The sequence below is a fragment of the Plodia interpunctella genome, chromosome 12 (assembly GCF_027563975.2).
Source record: "Plodia interpunctella isolate USDA-ARS_2022_Savannah chromosome 12, ilPloInte3.2, whole genome shotgun sequence".
Classification (NCBI taxonomy): Eukaryota; Metazoa; Arthropoda; class Insecta; order Lepidoptera; family Pyralidae; genus Plodia; species Plodia interpunctella.
Window position 1 is genome coordinate 1374746 of NC_071305.1, and position 20409 is coordinate 1395154.

The 20409-nt window shown below is 33.1% G+C and overlaps 1 protein-coding gene across 3 annotated transcripts in view; it reads left to right on the forward strand.

Moving 5' to 3' along the window:
* The window catches only part of LOC128674062 (uncharacterized), a 37260-nt gene extending 18165 nt beyond the window's left edge, over nucleotides 1-19095 (forward strand). Inside the window, exons 1-4 of one of the 3 annotated variants that reach the window (XM_064436276.1) lie at nucleotides 725-815; nucleotides 12767-12951; nucleotides 15944-16311; nucleotides 16507-19095. In XM_064436276.1, the coding sequence (XP_064292346.1) occupies nucleotides 12788-12951; nucleotides 15944-16311; nucleotides 16507-18677 (2703 nt within the window). In that variant the 5' untranslated portion in view covers nucleotides 725-815; nucleotides 12767-12787 and the 3' untranslated portion in view covers nucleotides 18678-19095. Of the gene's footprint in view, nucleotides 1-724; nucleotides 816-12766; nucleotides 12952-15943 lie in introns of those variants that run through there. The other 2 variants (XM_053752348.2, XM_053752349.2) reach the window with 2 other exon arrangements.
* The last annotated feature ends 1314 nt before the right edge of the window (nucleotides 19096-20409 follow it).

Genomic DNA, 20409 nt, shown 5'->3' on the forward strand with positions numbered 1-20409 from the left:
CAGGCTTAAAATATCATAAGATCTCACTGACGACAATAAAAGCTTGTGGCAAAAGTGACATTTTTGTAAAAAAACTTTTTTCATTTTATTGAAGGATCAAATGAAACATGTGGAAGAAAATGTAAAAACGCATTGGTAGTATAAAACAATTAATTTAATTTTATATAATACTAGCTCTTGCCCGCGGCTTCGCAGGCGTGAATCTTCAAAATTTTTGAAGTGTTTTTCATAAGCTGGCTTTGCGGAGACACAATCTTGGATGTACAAGAACGGACGAGGATGTGAAAAAAATTATTTTGATATCTCCTGAAACTTTTGTATGGGGTGTGATGTCTTTGTTACTGGCTGGGGTGAGGCAAATCTCGGAGCTTGTATCCGGGTAGACGTAGCCAGAAGTTAGTGATTTAAATATTGTGCCTTCCATTTCCTTTGTGCATCCTCAATCAAAACATGACAAATCGTTACCTACCTAAAACTGTTACATTCATACTGACATTCCACTCAGACCAAGTTTGTTTAGATCTTTAAGTGGCGGTAGCAGCGGCGAAATTCCAATAATTTTGTAGAGTTTAATATGCTGTAGGATGTACAATCAAGTACTCAAAAATTCACACAAATTCGTTCAAAATACTTATTACTTAATACCCTTATTACTGCGGCGTAAAGATTCTAGTAAGTAAGTTGACATGCAGTTGAGAGTACATTGGGTCCATCGCGTGTGGAAGTAGCGCGCGGTCCCGTTAGCGGCGCCCGCTCAGCAGTTAGAGTGTGATCGTAACCATACGCGCCCGTGTTTGTGTTTACCGGGTTTTTTGGTGAGTTCCATTTTTGTTTTTTTTTTTTTTCTGGATGATTTCTAAATTTGAAATTGGATTTTTCGAAGTTTGTAATAGGCCAGGAAAAATGTATTTCAAATTAGGAATTCGAAATGTGATATGATAGTGTACCGTTCATTCGCAAAAAGTACAGTAACATAGGGATGTAATGCAAATGGATACTTGTCTATATGATACCTTGCGTGTCCTACCACCTGCACGCTGCAGGATCTGCATAACGGCGGGTGGCGTCTTATTGGTCTTCACTAATATGTTTCACCGAGTCGACGAGCTAAAAAAAAGTAGGCGAATAGGAAATTAATGTTAGGTCTTAAATTCAATTAATGCAGGGAACAAAATATTCTTTAGAGCTATCAGGAGTCCACTGCTGGGAAAGGCCTCCCATTCTTTCCACTTGTTGTCCAAATCATATAAAAAAAGGTAATCTCTATATAACCGCATTACTCTAGTGGTAATGTTTGGGATTTTGCACTATTTTCAGTTCTTTTGGTAATTAAATACATTATTTTTCGATTCAAAGGACGAGAGAAAGCTCCTTTGTGAAATCACGTAAATGCCCCTGTTTTATACTGAAAATGTTTTTTTTATTATTATTAGTTAATTTTCAAGTTTTTTTAGTATCGTCAAAACAGCGTGACTTTTAATTATTGGACGTCAATATTTGACTTGAAGTTTTCCACATACAAAGTGAATCGATACAATAAACCCCACCGCAGCATTTGCTCCAAAGCAATATTTAAAAGAAAATTATATTAAAACTATTTTTTTCTAAACAATTACGAAGGATTTTTATTATAAATAACAAACAATTTCAAATGGTAATTGCGTGGTTATTAATTTAATTGATATGTGTTATTGCTGTCCAGTGATTAAATATTTTTTTTATAATATTTGAGTACCTAAGAGTTATAGGATACTCGATTAGTCAGTTGTTGAAATCAAAAGGCGTCAACGTGTAATATCGAATAGTTTTATCAAGAGACCTTTTTGAATGTGGACTTTTAACATTAAACCGTAACCGTAACACACAGTAATCATGAGCTAACGACAAAAGCAAGCTGCTTCTTGCAAGCATTCCTGAAATGGAAAACTATTGTATCTATTTTTTATATACATTAAATTAAAATAAGACAAAAATTACTAATAGAAAACCTCCTCACACGCGCCGCAATCCAGGCAACGTGCCCACAATACTGGCAGCATTTCCTCGCTGTACTGCCAGACTTATATGTTGAGCAAAGAAAATACCTGATCTCGTATCACCAGTTGTCTCGATGAGACGGGTGAAAATCTCTTTCAAAAATTTTTTAGCTTCAGGATCCCAAGGACCCATTGTCTGCGAAAGGTTTAGGTAGGTAGGTATTGTAACTCAGTAGATACTTAGCCAGTGTCCCTGAAACCTCTCATATAAATATGTACGTTATTCTAAGTTACGTTTTAGTAGAAAAGCAATGTGTATGCAACTGTGCACACGGATTTAAAGGCTAGGTAATGTCTTAATCAAGAAACCCTATTTTTAACCCCTGATGCAAAAAGAGGGATGTTATAACTTTGACCGTTAAGTGTGTCTGTCTGTCTGTTTGTCTGTGTACGTGGCACCGTAGCTTATCAACGGGTGAACCGATTTGGATGCGATTTTTTTTTTATTCGATAGATAATCTTTATGCGTTGGTTCTTAGATATGTTTTATCAAAATCGGTTTAGCTGTTCAAAAGTTGTAGCGAAATGAATATTGAAAGTCGGGGGTTTTTTAATTTGTTTTACAAATAAACTTGTAGATATTATAATTAATCTAAATCTGTTCAATAAACTATCATATCGAGTGTATAATTGCCAACACTGTTATCAGATTTTATTCGCGTAAAGGCATCTGACATGAATTTACGACTACTTTTGAAATAAACTGTCCACCAAAATTAACAGGTACAAGTCTCCTCACGATGTTTTCCTCCACCGGAAGCAATGAAAACTTTATGAGTCAAATGGTATACAAACTCATATGGCATTCGAACCGGGGTCCTTTCGATCACAGGCGGACCGTCTTAACCACTGGGCCACCACCGATTGTAACTAAATCTATTGGCTAAGTTCAGGCGTGAAGCAATCAAACTTTAGCCTTTATAAATATTAGTATCTACCTATCCCATCGGATGGGATATATTTGTACAAAATAACAGTTTGGTTTTATCAAGATCTTCAATAGCTGATCACAAGCGTTTTCTATAATAAGAAAGTCTAATTTTCCCATTATAACGTGCCTGTATAAGTAAATGTGCCATAGTGACGGCTATGCAACATAGAATTGATGCATATAGAACCGTCATTACTGTAACGGACAGAACGGTGTCTTGCGTCAACTATTTATTAGCTGCTCTATTTATTCGTAAGCTATGACTTCTTTGTTTTTCAAAATTGAGGGGTCAAATATTTAAGAGCACAACAAAGCGAGTGGCTTTTGTTTTAATGAAAATTGCATTATTATGTGAACTTTTGCTTCATCAAAGTATTCAAATTCAAATCATTTATTCAGAAATTAGACCTTCACAGGCACTTTTTTCGTCAATTTTTATATTTACAGTTATTTCTCACAAGCTACAAACTACTGACATTTCGGAACGACCACTGCTGAGAAGAAATGCCGAAAGAAACTCATTTGAATTGTGTTGGTCCCTATCATGCCAGATCGGCTTACCATTATTGTTTCTTACAATGTTTTTTGTCTAATAATAAGTATATAAAAATACATAATGTACATAGTCAAAAGGTATATCAAAACAGGTTATGATTGTGATCCGAGTGCTGATTATAATATATATATATATCGATGTGAAACACAATTAATTTACATAAAAATATATGAGAAACGAGATGACCAGTTCCCTCTGGCAGCACCCGTTCACGAGTTGACGCATGGGACAGCCATCGCGTAGCTCAACCATAATAGAGGGAACCTCACGACCCGGCCCACGAAAATATCAATTTTTGACTATATCAATATGCTTATGTAAATAAATAAAAATAAATTTATTTCATTATATCAATATACTTATGTAAATAAATTATTAGTATAGTATTACTATGTGTTACGTGTATCTGTCGGTATGATACTCTGTTACAATTTTACGAAAAAACCTCGGGAAGTAGACGAAAATTGCGAGTTAATTGCAATAAATATACGAATGCACTCGCTGCGATGATATACTATACGTTGCGTGATAAATAAATTAATATCAATGTAAATTCACATAAATTTGTTTATCAATTCGTTGGTGTGGGTTTCCGCCCTTGAATCAAAGCATTTATTCAGAAATTAAATCTTCTCAGACACTTTTTAACGCAACATCTTCCCGTGGATAAAGTGACTACGACTAATGTACACAAAGCCTTACCGGCGTTTAGGCAGTAATATCATAGCCGAAGACCTGAGTCTTTGAGTTTGCCTGAGCAAACGAACAGTTTTAAAATAGCGGCCTTATCTTCAAAATTTTAAGACTTATTCTTCACAATGACCCCGAGCTTTGCGGCGTCACAGCCCCATTAATATATTGTGACCAGATAATATATTGTGATATAATAATATATTGTTTTGATAGATACTATGCGGAAATTCTATTTTGTATCATGTCAAAACCGTTTGATTGGAAAAAAATTGTGGGTCATTGGAAATTAGTCATATCATTTACAGGGTTTAAAAAATTTGGTAGTACCTAACTCCTATATTCTAAGGACAGAAAAAAAAAACTCTCATATAACGTTCTATTGGACTTTCACTGCTGAAATTACGAAAAAACGGAATATTACTATGACAGAAAAAATAAATCGCGCAACTCATGTTTTTTTTTGTCAGGAGAATTAGCGACGAATTAATAGATACTTAATTAAGACTATATGAATATATCGCTTCTTTTGTTATATCCCGTCTTATATTTCATTCGTTAGCCAGAGGTTCAGGTAAGACTTTGAATCCCCTTTAAAATGATTATCTAATTTAAGTATTCCACGGTGTTATCAAGTTATTTTATTAATGACTAGTAGCTGGCCAGAAAGAGAAAGGAAATCTTAAATAAAACAGAATAAAAAAATATATAACATCTGTTATATATAATAATCTTCACCTGAAGATTATTCTTGATAATTAACATTTTTTTAAATTCTATTGAACGATTGAAATCGTGTATGTAACTGACCAAGAATAGAATCACTTATATTTGCAAGAGTGATTATTTTCTTAATTAGAACTGACAACATGTGCATATCGTCTTTTGGAGTGTTCATTAATTCCCAAGCATATTTCATAGAATTTCAAGAGGTGGGCCCTCAGACCAAACGCATATTGTTGTCAGTCCTAAAGCTCTGTCTAAATAAACCCTACAAACCGATTCGTAGAGCACTTTCTCCGACGATTGTTTATCGTTCGACAAAACCGGTTCTCCAACTGCTTAATGAGTCTCATAAAGCATAACGTTAACGTCCACACGTCCAAAACGAAACTAAAATGTATATTGGTGCATTTAAGAGAACGAACTGTTCACTGTCACTGACCTCGGAATTTGAGGCGTCGCAGCCCCGGATGCAACCAGGAATGAGATAGAGAATGTCTAGGTCACCTCTTTGTTAGTGCCCTGAATTCCCAGCCAAATACGTTTTGGCATTATCCTACATAATGGTACAGTCAGCAGCATGCTTCTACCTCTATCCAACGGTGATAATAAAATAAAGGAGGTTTGGTTAATTATTTAATGTCTTTTATTCGCATTTCATTGAATAAGTTTTCATAGATCTGATTGAATATCAACATCATAACAAAAATTTTCCTAAAATAAATGTGTAATTATCATGACGTTTTTAGTTTTTAAACTTTTTTCTCACGCCTTTAAGTGCATTGGGTTATTAATATTGCCTACATTTATATTATATTACTAATATTATATTATCGTAAACTGTAGAAAACTGGCCAGTTTTAGAATTGAGTTCGCTTTCCATACTTAGGAATTTGCCGTATCTTGAAGGGCGCTTTCATCTATGCATTCTACGAGTGCATAAAATGCTATATTATCACTTGCATATTCCGGTTAATGATATCATTACAATTATATAGTTATCGTGGAAGCTGTGGTTGTTTATTTAGGACTGTCCGACTGAAATCAAAAGGTTCCAGGCTCGAATCGTGCCACATGTATTTGTGTACCAATCTGATTCATGCTTTCAGCTAGATTCGTATACATATACATGTGACAAGGGTAGTATAAAATAAAGCCGATTCTCGCTGCCCCTGCCCCTATGTATGTTTAGATCTAAAACGAATTTTGATACAGATTTTTTGATACATATAGTGATTCAAAAGAAAGGTTTATCTATATAACATGCGTAATTTACTAGAGAAACAATATTTTTTTGATGTTTCTAATCTGTTATCGTAAATAAAGAGATTTTTACAAAAATAAATATAAGACTAGCTGCGCTCGGGGCTTCGCATCCGTGGGAATTTTATCATAAAAAGTACCCTATGTATTATTCCAGGTTATATTCTACCCGTGTACTAAACTTCATAACAATCGGTTCAGTAGATTTTGTGTGAAAGAGTAGCAAACACACATACAACCGACAAACTTTCGCATTTATAATATTAGTAGGGTTATATTCATGTCTTTATTATAATTATATTTATTCTAAAATTCTATCCCCTATTTGATGACTTTCTTTCTAGATAATTTTATCACTTTCAGTGGCCTCTTGTTTATGCGTGATTGCTAGGTATTGAAAAGTAAATATCACTTATAATCATTCACTATAATGACATTCTATTGTGTCGAACTGTGTCGTGTTCAAGTCCCGTTTGCATCTATGTTTGGTACGCGTGACCCCAATTTTACCCTTTGTTTTATCCGAGTTAAGATTTGAAATGACTTTGAGTTAGTTTAATTCAGGGTTTTCTACGGGATATAAGGGCCAGACACCATTAATATGTTTCGTCGACATAGCGCGTTTGTGGCTCCTCCGTCTGTCCGGCTGCATGGTTGTTTTCCACAGATGTTGACACTAACGTACGTGGACGTATGTCGAATCTCCGTACATTTTCTGCGTTGTACGTTAAAGGAGAAGTCGAAGGTTAATGGAGTGGTTATTTGGTTTTGCATAATGGAAATTTAACTCCACAACTAAACCGATGTGACCATTTTTAATTTTCATCACGATACAATTCATGTTCTTTTAGTAATCTTAGTATTTATTACCATTATTATAAAACAAAGTCTGTCTGTCCGTATGTATTATTAGATCTTAAAAACTACCCCGAGCGAAGCCGGGACGGGCCGTTAGTCTCTTATAATTGTAGAAATATGACTAAAAGTCATTGGAATTTATCAGTAGCTAACTGTTTTTCACAAAACACGTTAGTGCCGTTGTCACCTGTTTTAGAATGAACATTCTGGCGTTAATTTTTAGGGCACAACTGTACTTTTAAAATATGTACGTAATTTTTCGTTCGATCTACTTTAACATTTAATCCTACGCCACAATTACTTATTTTTATATTAAAAATTTAATTAATATTAGTTATTACTTATTACATCAAAAGTAAGATAAACGTTTCGTGAAAATATGCATCAATAAAAATAATTTAAAACAATAAACGTAAATCAAGCAGGCAAGAAGAATCGAAGCACAACAATAATATAGTGTTCTAAACTGTATTACGCAAACAATAACAAAGATATATAACGTTTGACATAACATCACACATCGGTGCAATAAAATTACAAATAAAAAATATAGACCTTAATGCAATCAAAATAAAAGCTGTGGAAGTGAAGTCGCTGAAACTCGTGAAGCATAAAGTGACTTAAAGTGGAAAGTATTTCCGTGATGGGCTAAGTATTGCACACAGACAACTGATATAGTACCTTCAATTATAGTGTATGTGACAAATAACCATTTACCATTGCATCGTTTTGCGTAATTTGGAAATGGACTACAATCTCGTTGTATATGTGTGTCACCAATAAAATTTGCATAGTCTATGGTCGTTTAAACGGAGGTTACAAATGACTTTACCTTACTTTTGGTGTGGGTTCATTTCTGTCAATAGCTGTTTGTATTACAGTTAATAGTTGTGTTTTTCTTTAATATACTTTCTATATTCTCGGTTTGTTGTGCTAATTCGAAGGTAGACTATAAGGTCGAACAAATTCTTTTCATTTATCATGAGCATATAAATAAATATAAATATATTAGGACAAATCACACAGAATGAGCTAGACCCAAAGTAAGTTCGAGACTTGTGTTATGGGACACTAACTCAACGATACTATATTTTGTAACAAATACATATATAGATAAACATCCAACGCCCGGGACCAATCGGAAAAAGATCATTTTTCATCATCGATTCCGGGACCTCTCGGTTCAGAGGCAAGCACTTTACCACTGCGCCATCGAGGTCGTCGTCATATTTTTTTTGCATTTTACTTATTATTTTGGTTTGAATCTACATCATGTTTTGTACTAAATTTTCACGAATCCTTAATATTCCCATATAATTTTCAACAAATTTACACAAATGTAACTCCAGTCAAGATTGTGAGTACTATCGAAGTGGCTGATATTACTTATAACTTAAACTTTCTTCTCTAAGAAATAATCCCCAAGAATTTCCATATTTGGTCAGAAATGTCAATGGAACTTCTTTCCTCAAGACATCGGAAAAGGCTGAATTGGAGAAACGAGCACGCATACCGACGTGCACGCGATCAGTTATATCATTAACATAATAATCACTCGCAACTTACACTGTTCAAGATATAAGCAAAAGCGTTTCTTATATTTCTAGAAAATTCTTCTCAGGTACCAAAAGAAAAAAATATTACTTTTATAAAACTAAACAGTTTTAAATGAAATAATAACGGGCAGAAACGAGATACCTTTGCCCAGCAGTAAGACACATAGAAAGGTTAGGTATACAAAATGTGAATTCATAGATAATCAATAACAATATATGCTAGGAATAAAAGTTTGTGTCCTTTGATAAAATTAATACGGTGTGTTAAAATGAATAAAAGAACAAAACATTCTACTCAAAATATAGCTCTATTTTTAATGATAATAAATGTATATATAGACAGTGATTCTGCTTTTCTTATACCTATAGTTAATTAGAAATAGAATTTTAACACAAGCCATGTGTTCAATATTTCTATTGTCAAGGTGAAAATTTATGATAAACATACATGAACTGAACATATATAAAAATATATTAAACGTCTGTGAAAATCAATTTAGTTTGAACTACTAAGTCAATATCTTTATTATTACAATGACTTAATACATTTATTATATAAACAAAAAGAAAATCGTAGCAACACATAACAAATGCATTATAATTACATATCGTAATAGCTAAGAAAAATATGAATTTTAATTTAAACGCAAGCAAACAAGTGTACACAAAATTTACACATGTTGCCACAAATTAATACCAACATTTACTGTATTTAATATACTTAACAAACATGTTATAACTTCAACGATTATGATACTATAAAACATTCGCACATTCTACTATCAAGTCACATACACTTAGCGCAATTCTCATCACTTAAAGTATTGGTGTTAATGAACTTTGTGTAATTACTTACTGAATGTTACGGTCACGTTCCATAAATGAATAGTCGCAGATATTGATTATAGTTGTGTGGAAACAAGGGGTTTATTTCTGAGAAACTAATAAATAACATCCGGTATTTAGACTTTACTTGGCCCTTTCAGAACTAGTCCAGAAAACCTCTTAGTTTTAACATATTTCTTTGACCGCCTCTGTGGCGAAGTGGTAAAGTGCTTGCCACTGAACCGAGAAGTCCCGGGTTCGATCCGCGGTCGGGTCATAATGGAAAATGATCTTTTTCTGATTGGCCCGGGTCTTGGATGTTTATCTATATATTATATGTATATGTTATAAAATATAGTATCGTTGAGTTAGTATACCATAACACAAGTCTCGAAGTATATATATAAGTATATATATTTTCCTTTCATCAGCACTTGATCACAATCATAATATGTTTCAATATACCTTTTGACCATGTACTTTAATTATGTACTTACATGTTATATTACTGATAAAAAATTATACATAAATTTATATTTAAAAAATGGTAAGCCCTTCTGGCATAATAGGGACCAACACTGTTTGAATGAGTTTCTTTCGGTATTTCTTCTCAGCAGTGGTCGTTTCGAAATGCTAGTAGTTTGTAGCTTTGGTAAACATCATTTAATTTAGATTATGACGTGAAAAAGTGCCTGTGAAGGCCTAATTTCTGAATAAATGATTTGATTTTGATTTTTTGATTTTGATTTCGAACTTACTTTGGGGCTAGCTCAATCTGTGTGATTTGTCTTAATATATTTATTTATTATTCGCAAAAAATATTTTATTGGAATAATAATTATAAGTAATAATTTACTTAAGACAAAGTTTTCTTTTTATTTTTGTCTAAAGTTGAATCCTTATTCATTTAATATTGATTTATTTACAAAGTTTAAATGAAAGGATAAGCATTTTTAATACGACATTCAAATTTAAAAAAAAAATGCATGTCTCAGTATTCAGCAAACAAAATAACTAACTTTCCAAAATAATTCGATGGTAAATGTTGTAATAGTCGACATTATATATGAAATTGAATAAATATTCGAGACCAGTGTTAGGATAAACACATTGTAACACATAACACAGAAATTGTGAACACACAAACTTCTACTTGTACAGTACACCATAATAAAATAAATAGAAAATACATATTAAGTACAATTGGTGGTTTTATCGTTAAAAGAGATTTCTTCCCAACAAAAAGACAGGTATAGACAGACGTCAAAATAGTTCAAAAGGACTAAAAGTAGTCGAAGAATGACCTAAATCCCAGTATACAAATCACTTAACGGCTAACACCGTAACGGGACGAAAATAGAACCAGTTTGGATATTGAGGTCACTGATGCCTTGTGTAAAACCAATGTGACGGTCATGGTCGGAAGGTCATTGCACTTAGCGCTGCCATAATGAAAACATTCGGTGATTGGTGCCTTTTGTTAGCCCCATATGAGAAATATGTCATCTATATAAAATAACTTTCGTTTTGTTTTGAACTATGCGAGAAGTATTTGTTGGAATATACAAAAAAAAATGTGTCTCTCCCTCTAACTGTAGGAGTCTATCCCTTTCATACAGTTTGTATAAAATAATAAGTCTTTGTTATCGAAGTCCGAGTTCTGTATAAGTATTACATCTTCTAAGCTCTCTCAGAATGTAGTGTATTCCCGGCCCTTGTCTTAACTAAGCGTCATACACACATTTTTCAAAGTGAAATAAATAATTAATACTTTTAATTTCGTCTTTCATTGGTTCCATAACCCAATAGTAATCAGGTATATATTGAAAAATAATGTATTTTAAAATCAAATTATATGAGAATCTGTAAGTAAACTAATTAAGAAATTCAAATTTTAATAATGTTTTTTTTTTAATTCTTTATTCAATTTAAGATGATATACATTACATTTTGACGTCAAAAAATTACTGAAACTAAGTCTACTGCCGACTTCCAAAGCGCAGGTGAAGGAGAAGCGGCGCAGCAAACTTCACCGCAGCCTTTTCTCCAAGGACCTCAATTAACAAATATAGGTCTTATACATATAATAAAAATTAGGAGGACGAATTTTTTTTAAAGTTGTATTTCCAATAAAATTATTGAAAATTGTCACACAAAAAAATATACATAAATAAAAAGCTAAATGTGCAAAACGTTCGTAATAAATAATAAATAAATAAATATATTAGGACAAATCACACAGATTGAGCTAGCCCCCAAAGTAAGTTCGAGAATTGTGTTATGGGATACTAACTCAACGATACTATATTTTATAACATATACATATATAGATAAACATCCAAGACCCGGGCCAATCAGAAAAAGATCATTTTCCATCATGACCCGACCGGGGATCGAACCCGGGACCTCTCGGTTCAGTGGCTAGAACCTTACCACTGCGCCACCGAGGTCGTCAAAATGTCATAAAATAATGTCATAAATCAATTACATATGTTATGAGGATACTGCACCATGCTTGGGCTAAGCATGATGGATGACAAATAACTTCGTCTTAAATACTATTTTACTTTACATTATAAATAAGGTATAAAATTAAACAGTTGTGCAGCTGTATATATATATATCAGTCAAAAACTTTCACTGTGGGTAATTCGGTGTGACTCAAAATGTTATATGACTCATTCAATGAAAGTAAACAGGATAACCCAACAAAATTATAAGACAAAAAGTTAATATTTGTATTCAAATTATGTACAGATTGATTTTATAAATAAAATTTAGCTTATTATTACTCATGGCACGTTTTACGAAAAAATTCTTGTGTGGACGCTTACAATTTTATGAGCATCCAATTATGCACACTGCGGTTTACAATAAATTATTCTTTATTTACACAGTTTAAAATAACTTAGTCACAGAATAAATAATAAGATTCTTAGGTACTCACGTATCAATTTGATGCTTGCTTTTTTTATTATAGATTACAATTAAATGATATGAATTAAACAGAATATGTCACATTCGAAAAAGGGAAAACACTTAGTGGTCTCACACTAGAACCATCACATTTCTAGGTACAAAGCGCCATAAATTATTATTTCTTTGATTCAATCAATACGAATCAATCGTATAACGGTGTTCTCTCGCTCCTCAGGTTAACGATGTTTAACGGGTCTGTTTTTACTGGATGATCTACCGGTTTTCACTTATTTATTATCTCGTATATGCTCGTATATTGGACCTATATACGTATGTATATAGTGTGTACGTATGTACTAGCATTGATCTTGTGGAATGTTTAATTTAAATTGTTTTTCTTTGTTCACAGGTAGAGATCGTGTCGTTCAACATGACGCGTCGAAAAATTGTGTTTTTAAAGTGGACTTTAGTATTATTAGTAGTTATATTTTGTCCGTCTGTGTGTCCACGGCCACAAGATTCATCTCCTTCATTAGTTATAAGCAGTTCTACTTCAAACATTGACAAAGATAAACCAACAGAAAATCCTATAAGGTATATGTATAGCCATCTTAGTGTAGATTTAAGTCCTCATAAGTTACCTGTAGTTTACAGTCATGTAAATAAAAATAACAACAGTAGAAATGATCCATCGGGAATTATCAATGCTAATATTAAACTAGATAATAAGCCAATCTCAAACGAAATAGAAAAATCAATCCGTATATCAACTGTTAATATTTCAAAATCACATCGAAAAAATCGTCTGATAACTGCAATTTACTCAAATGATCCAAATATTTCTGAACATTTAGAAAATCTTCCATATAATATTAACATACCAAAAAATATTAATACCACTTTAAATGTAACAAACGATAAAAGAAAACCAGCTATTAAAAAAATAATTACCAAATGGACAGATAGTACAAAGGACGAAGAGTTCCATTTTACACACGAAGCTTCAACGTCAAATGAAAATCACGATTTGATAGCATTAAAAAGTATCAAATTTGGACCGTCAAGTAAAGAAAATGTTGAAGTATCAGATGCAGCGGAAAAGGTGTTTAACCCACAAGATATCAAAAAGATATATAATCTATTCCGAAAAAAACAAAAACATAAGCCACATCATTCTGACACAATGCAAGTTTATTCAGACAATATTCACGTGACAGACGATTATTCATACCATAATCCCAGACCGACTTACATTTTCACAACACCTACTCCCACACCTATAATCACTAATGTAGGAGAACCCAAACCTTGGTCTAGACCAAGTTATTCGCAAACAAATTACAGACCTACTACCAAAAAACCAATAAAATTATCAAAACCACTTCAAAATCAATATCATAACTCGGTTCATAATAACTACCCACATTACCCAGATACTGATTTTGGGGTCACTACTTTCCCACCTTCGACAACCTATACAGACAGAATAGTAATACGACCGGAAGAATACAGCGGTTCACCTGACGAATGTCCAACCATATTTCTAACATTAAATAACACGTTTGAAGGGCAGGCGAAAGAAGCGTGCCCCGATTTAAATATAGCTGTAAATACAAACGTAATAAATAAAAACGTTGTAATAGAATCTGAGGAAGAAGAAACTGAAGGGATTTTTCCAGATAGTTTTAATGTCCCGTATGAAGACGACTCTGGCGATGAAGATGGCTATAGTAACCTTGATTCTGATGAAAATCAGGAACAAACTGAAAGCGATTCCATCGAAGCTCTTGATTTGACTAATTATAATGCTAATGCTATTCAATCTGAATCGTCAGAACCTGCTACTGCTGCATCTAATCCCTTATCAGCACTACAAAAACCAGGCCGTCCGGTCAAAGATGATGATGATATATTCAGTTTATCTCCTATTCTATCGTTTTTTAAACCAGCAATAAGTGCAATGAGTTCTTTAGTATCTCTTAGCCCGTTAACATTTGGTTTGTTTTCATTACTTCTTTCTCCTTTAATGTTTATTGTAGCTGGAACATCAGGCGTTGCTACCCTCCTTGCACCATTTACCTTTTCTGCTAGAGAGGCCCCAAAATTAGTACATGTATATCGACCTCATTGGCACTGGGATAATCAGTTAAAAACATGGCAGTTGCATACATTTGATAATTTCAACGATAGAACCTGGAATCCCATTCAGGGATCTTGGGGATCTAGAAGCAGCAAAGAAACGAATGAAGACAATACAACAAAAGAAACATTTTTCTTGAAATTGAAAGATTGGATGAAAACATTTACGAAAATATTAAGAGAGCGGCAAAACAATAAAAACCAGCCACAAATTTTAAATATACATAGAAAAAATAAAAGAAAGAAACGAGAAACATGGACCAAACGCATAAAATAGCACTACGTAGTAAACATTAAATTTTTACTTAAGAAGTAAAGTTGAAAAAAATGTTTTATAGTGTTAATCTCATACATTTTTATCGAACTTAATATATAACTTAAAAAATAATAATAAAATTAATACGTAGCAATAGTCTAAATTGTCCATACATAGTATAGTGGTTAACCGTATTTTTTTATGTACAAAACTAATTAGAATTTCAATCAATTTAAAAATCAATTCCTATATATTAAAGTTATTATTGTAGTTTAGACTTAGTTAAGATTTTTAGCAGATTTTTTCTCAGTATTACTCATATTTTTTGTTATGTAATTGCAATTATAAACATAAAATATTATACATGTATAATTTATAAGTATAGTTGGTATTTTGTTACGAATATTACAAACTTGATTTGTTGAATATTAGTGCTAATGCATGATTTTATGCTCATTAGAAATAAATACATCTTATTTTTGGGATAAAATTGATCATCTAGACAGAAAAAATAACATCTCATAATTTTTATCCCAAAAAGCATTTTACGATCGTATCGCAAGTAGATAACATATTCTTATATGTACCTTCTGCATTTTATCACTGGTTTAATTTGATATATTTATTAGTAATACAAAACTACGTTTGTAAATAGTATAATATATTAACACCCATTATATATATTATACAGGTTATAGTAATTTTACCATCCTTTAACAGTACTTGAGATTTGTAGATAACAAAATGTAACTATATTTTTTGTAATATTTTTGTGATATGTTATCTGGTAATTATATACCTAATTAACTACTTATGTTTATTTTATCTCAACGTACAATACATTACCTTTTTTACATTATTTATTTTTTAATATAAATAAATAACATCGTTGTATAGTTTTGTGGTGTTTTTTTTCAGTTCATCTTATACATTAGCTATAAATATAATAAAACATTGAACTAATTAGATTAAACAATTGAATATTTGTTATTGCGATTCATATAATTATTTTAAATAATGTATAAATGACATAATTTTTATTTAATATTATTATGTATCACTAACTAAAATAATCTGAAACACATTGAAAGAGATTTGATATTTTGTAAGACAAGTTTATTTTGTATCGCAGTGAATTAAATCATTTTCTTACCCGAAATAGTTATTTATATGAACATTTTCACGTTCCAGGGAATCCAGCCAGAAAAATGAAGGTGAACCACAGAAGACAGAACAAAAATCACCCGTTGTAGATGTAACTCAAAATTCAGGTCGAGATGTCAAAACTAAGGCACCTGTTATTCGAGAATCTATCAAATTAGTAGCCAATCAACTGTTAAATAAACCATCTAATACCTCAGGTGGATCATCTGTTGTAGCTGATGTAAGGGTTCCACCTAAAATAAAAAACCAAGTGTCTAACAAGCATACTGTAAAAACTAGAAATGAGGATGGAGATGAACCCATCGAAAATGGTCATGCAGGTATTGCCGTCCCGGTCACAATGGAAGAATTAGAAAAAGAAAATAAGATTAGCGAGTCTTCCACTACGAATGAAGGTATTTCCACGTGGATATTGCTAAGTAATCCAACAAACTTTACTGGATCTACAGAACCTACAAAAGTTGAGGATACTACTAAAAAACAGAAGATATCAACGCAGAAAAATAAAACAAAACGTCCTCAAAATAACAAAGTTCCGATAGCTAAACGTCCTATAATTGGCAGTACTAATAAATCTGATTTGGTTGCAGGTGGATCAGCTATAAATGAAAACGTTTATAATAAAATAAAAGATACAGTATTGTCAAATGTTCAAAAGAACAAAGTATCAACAACTCAACGTACTACCACTGTAAGCAGTACTGTTCCACCAACCACAACTGAAGTTTTAACAACAAAAAAAGAAGTAACAAAAGTTGCTAGTACAGTTTCGCCTGTCGTTAAAATTACTTCTAAACCAACGAAAAAGAAAAACAAAAATAAACACAAAGTAACCAGTACTACCCTTGCACCAGAGGAAAATGAATCAGCGTTGTTGCCCATGGAACCCAAAGAACAAGAAATTGAATTGGAAATTAGTACACCAGCCACGACTACAAAAAAGCCTAAAAGAAGTTCAACAAAAAAGAAAAACAAAACAAAGAAACGTAAAACTACTAAAAAGCCAGAAACTGAAACAGCTGTTTCGGATATCAAAACTACGAATAAGACAAAATCTACAAAACCAGCAAAAAAACCAACTAGTATAACGGGACCATTCACAACACAAATCTATAACTATCTGTCACGAGAGGTTATGCCTGTCGGAGTAGGAGTTATAGGACTTGCTAGTTTAGTTGGACTAGCGAGTTATTTCTTATACCCATTTTCCACACCAGTAAGAAGAAATATTGATATTGGAAAAAAAGATAACTTATTTGAAAATAATGCAGAAGAATATGCTATTGAAGGAAATGGTCAAGCTGAAGAGGAAATGTTAGGAACTGTTCTCGCGGGTATGCCGGCTCATGCAAAGCACACAATTAATCCATATGCTGGTCAAACAGTAGCCCATGGAAATACTCGGTACACAACAGTTAAAAAAGAACAAGATATAAGATATCGTCATGTTGCAGCAAATCGTGAACCAAATTATAATTATCACTATCCACAACAAAAAACTGGAATAGCTCATGGCGCAATATACTCAAAACCTATCAACTACAATCCACATCAATATGAAACAAGAAATATTTATACAACTGAAAGTAAATATGCATATGATAAGGGATCAAGTGCTTATACTCCTTACCCGGCCGTCGAGCCAATTTACGCAGCACCTCAAACTGGTCCGACTTCAGGTACTGGCTATGGAAGTGATACATCAAGTTCTGTTGTATATGGTGTTAAACCAACTTCTGATACTGAATTCAGACCGGTGTACCCATTTGAAGGACAAATTTATAGCGAAACAACTGTTAGTTCTGCTACATATCCTCCAACATCTATGTACTTGGGATCAAATAATGACGCCGAAGATACAGAAAACGATAAATACGAAGAAAATGAGAGCAGCAATGGCGATGAAACTGATAATAAATTTGTCGTAGGTAATGTACCAAAAGAATTATCTGAATCTGCCACACCAGCAGTAGTTCCGGAACATGGTCCCAGAAAATTAAGGAAGAAAAGACAAGCAGTGAATATGGGAAACGTAAATTTTAGAGAAAGTAGTATTGAGGAACTTTTGAATGATACTAAAAATCGAAAAGACATATTTATGAGTAACGAAATTGATGATTCATTTGGCTATGTAAAGCATATCGCGTCGCTTACTAATCAGAATTCAGTAAAAGATGATGTGACATCGCAACCGGAATCTAAAGACGTATTTACAGTATATGCAGAGCCAGCTAATCCATCCGTTGATCAAAAGACAACATCAACTGATGTACCTAGTACATACAGGAATGATATAATAGAAAGTGTGTCAACATTGCCGATAGATACTCCAGTAAAATCAACAACTGATTCAGCTACGGCCAACGAATTAGAAGTTACAACGAAATCTTTTAGAGTTTACGAAGTTTTTTCGACTCAAGCTGATGAGCAGAATAGTCCATTAATCAAAGGTAATACTGACACTCCGATACAGGAAACAACATCAATAAAGAATGTGATGACTGAAACAACTACAGAGTTAAAATCAGAAACGACTTCAACTATTTCTCCATCGCTTCCGTCTGTTTCTACAGTAAATTATAAAGATGATACTGACGTCATAACGTATCCACCTCCAAGACAAGAAAATGGATTCTTATCTTTATTGAGGCGCTTTCTTGAATTCAAATACAGACTTGGAATGAGCATACTCCAAACGACTTCAGACAATTTGAAAAGGTACTTAGAAGACACAGTACACAATGTAACGAAGGCGTCGTAGAACTTTCTCAAATTAAGCTTATATGTTAAGATACTCACCGAAAATATTTAATTCTATAAGAATGATATTCCTTTTATACGATTTTTATATTACTTACAGCGCATATAAAGCTGTGGATTGAAAATAACAGGGATAATTAGGATTTAGCAGCTGACTGAAAAAAATTGGAGCTATTTTATAATTTCAGAATGTTAATCTCGTTTCAATGAGGAAAACCTACTGAAGTTATATTGTGATAAAGTATTTTTTTGGAAAATCGACAGTTCACTACTAATTAAGTGTTAAATTCTGTTGCTGATATTAATAATTGTTAACAGATTCCTATAAAATAATCATCAAATATATGAAGCATTTATTTTAAGCAGATTCGTTGTAAATATTAAAATAAAATATCTTATAATAAAACAATAATAATACATTTTAAAATTGCTTTACTTTGTACCTATTGTAATATAAGTTTTTTTTTTTTACTGCAGGCTATTAGGTAAGTACACTATAATAGATCTGGGCTCCGACGCCAAAGGCTGAAGAAGAAACCGGCAAATACTCAGATATGTAGTGTATATATTTTATCTGAGTATTTCCCGGTTTCTCGGCATACAGTTCGCAAAATTTTGCCGATTCGACGTACATTGCTGGTTTTCGCTTGCGGTAAATATAAGTTCTCATACAAGCTGTGCAATGTATGTATGTATGTTCATTCGTATCGGCATGTTTCAACTTCGCCTAACTTCGCCACATAGTATGTAGTGGGCATAATCTACGTAACGACATCTTCACCTACTGAGACACACTGTAAATTTACTCTCTATAATCATATGTACAAGTCTATTATTCGTTTTATTAAAAGAACACAGATGGCTCTCAAAACACTTTTGTTCACAAATTGCAAGCACAAAGGCTCCACTATCGCCGAACTCGGACAGATGCTAATGCGATGCATGAACATTGCTTGGGTCCTATGAGTGCTTTCATTTCACGCAATGAAAACATCATCAATGTATACCGAATCAGCCAGTCTGGCGAACTTTTCCCGAATAGTGTGAAGCCGGCATTATATATATTTAGGGCGCGTTCCCATTGCTCAGACGCGCTGTAGCTCCTCACGTTGTAGCTCCGTCGTGTTCCGTTTTTTTTTTTCTATAGGTTTTAACACTGACGTACGTTGTCTTGTCGTACATCGAAACTTCATATAATTTCTGCATTGACTATCAATTGATGCCAAAACGACGGAGCGCGAGTGAGCATTGAGGCATGGCTTTTATGCCAGCTCCCTGCTAAACAGTTTTAAATAAATAAATAAATATATTAGGACAAATCACACAGATTGAGCTAGCCCCAAAGTAAATTCGAGACTTCTGTTATGGGATACTAAATCAATGATACTATATTTTATAACAAATACATACATAGAAAAACATCCAAGGCCAATCAGAAAAAGATCATTTTCCATCATAACCCGACCGGGGATCGAACCTGCGACCTTTCGGTTCAGTGGCGAGAACTTTACCACTGCGCCACCGAGGTAGTCCGTGGCATTCTAATACGCGAACATTGCGTAATTTGTATGATAGCTTTTATTTACCGCAATGAAAAACCAGCAATGTTAACCGATTCTGTTGAAGTTTGGCGAACTGTTCGACGACATTGTCGAGCGGGTATTAAAAGTTAATAACCACATTTTAATTGTGTACAAACAAAACACCAACTGCATTCACAAATCCACGTATCT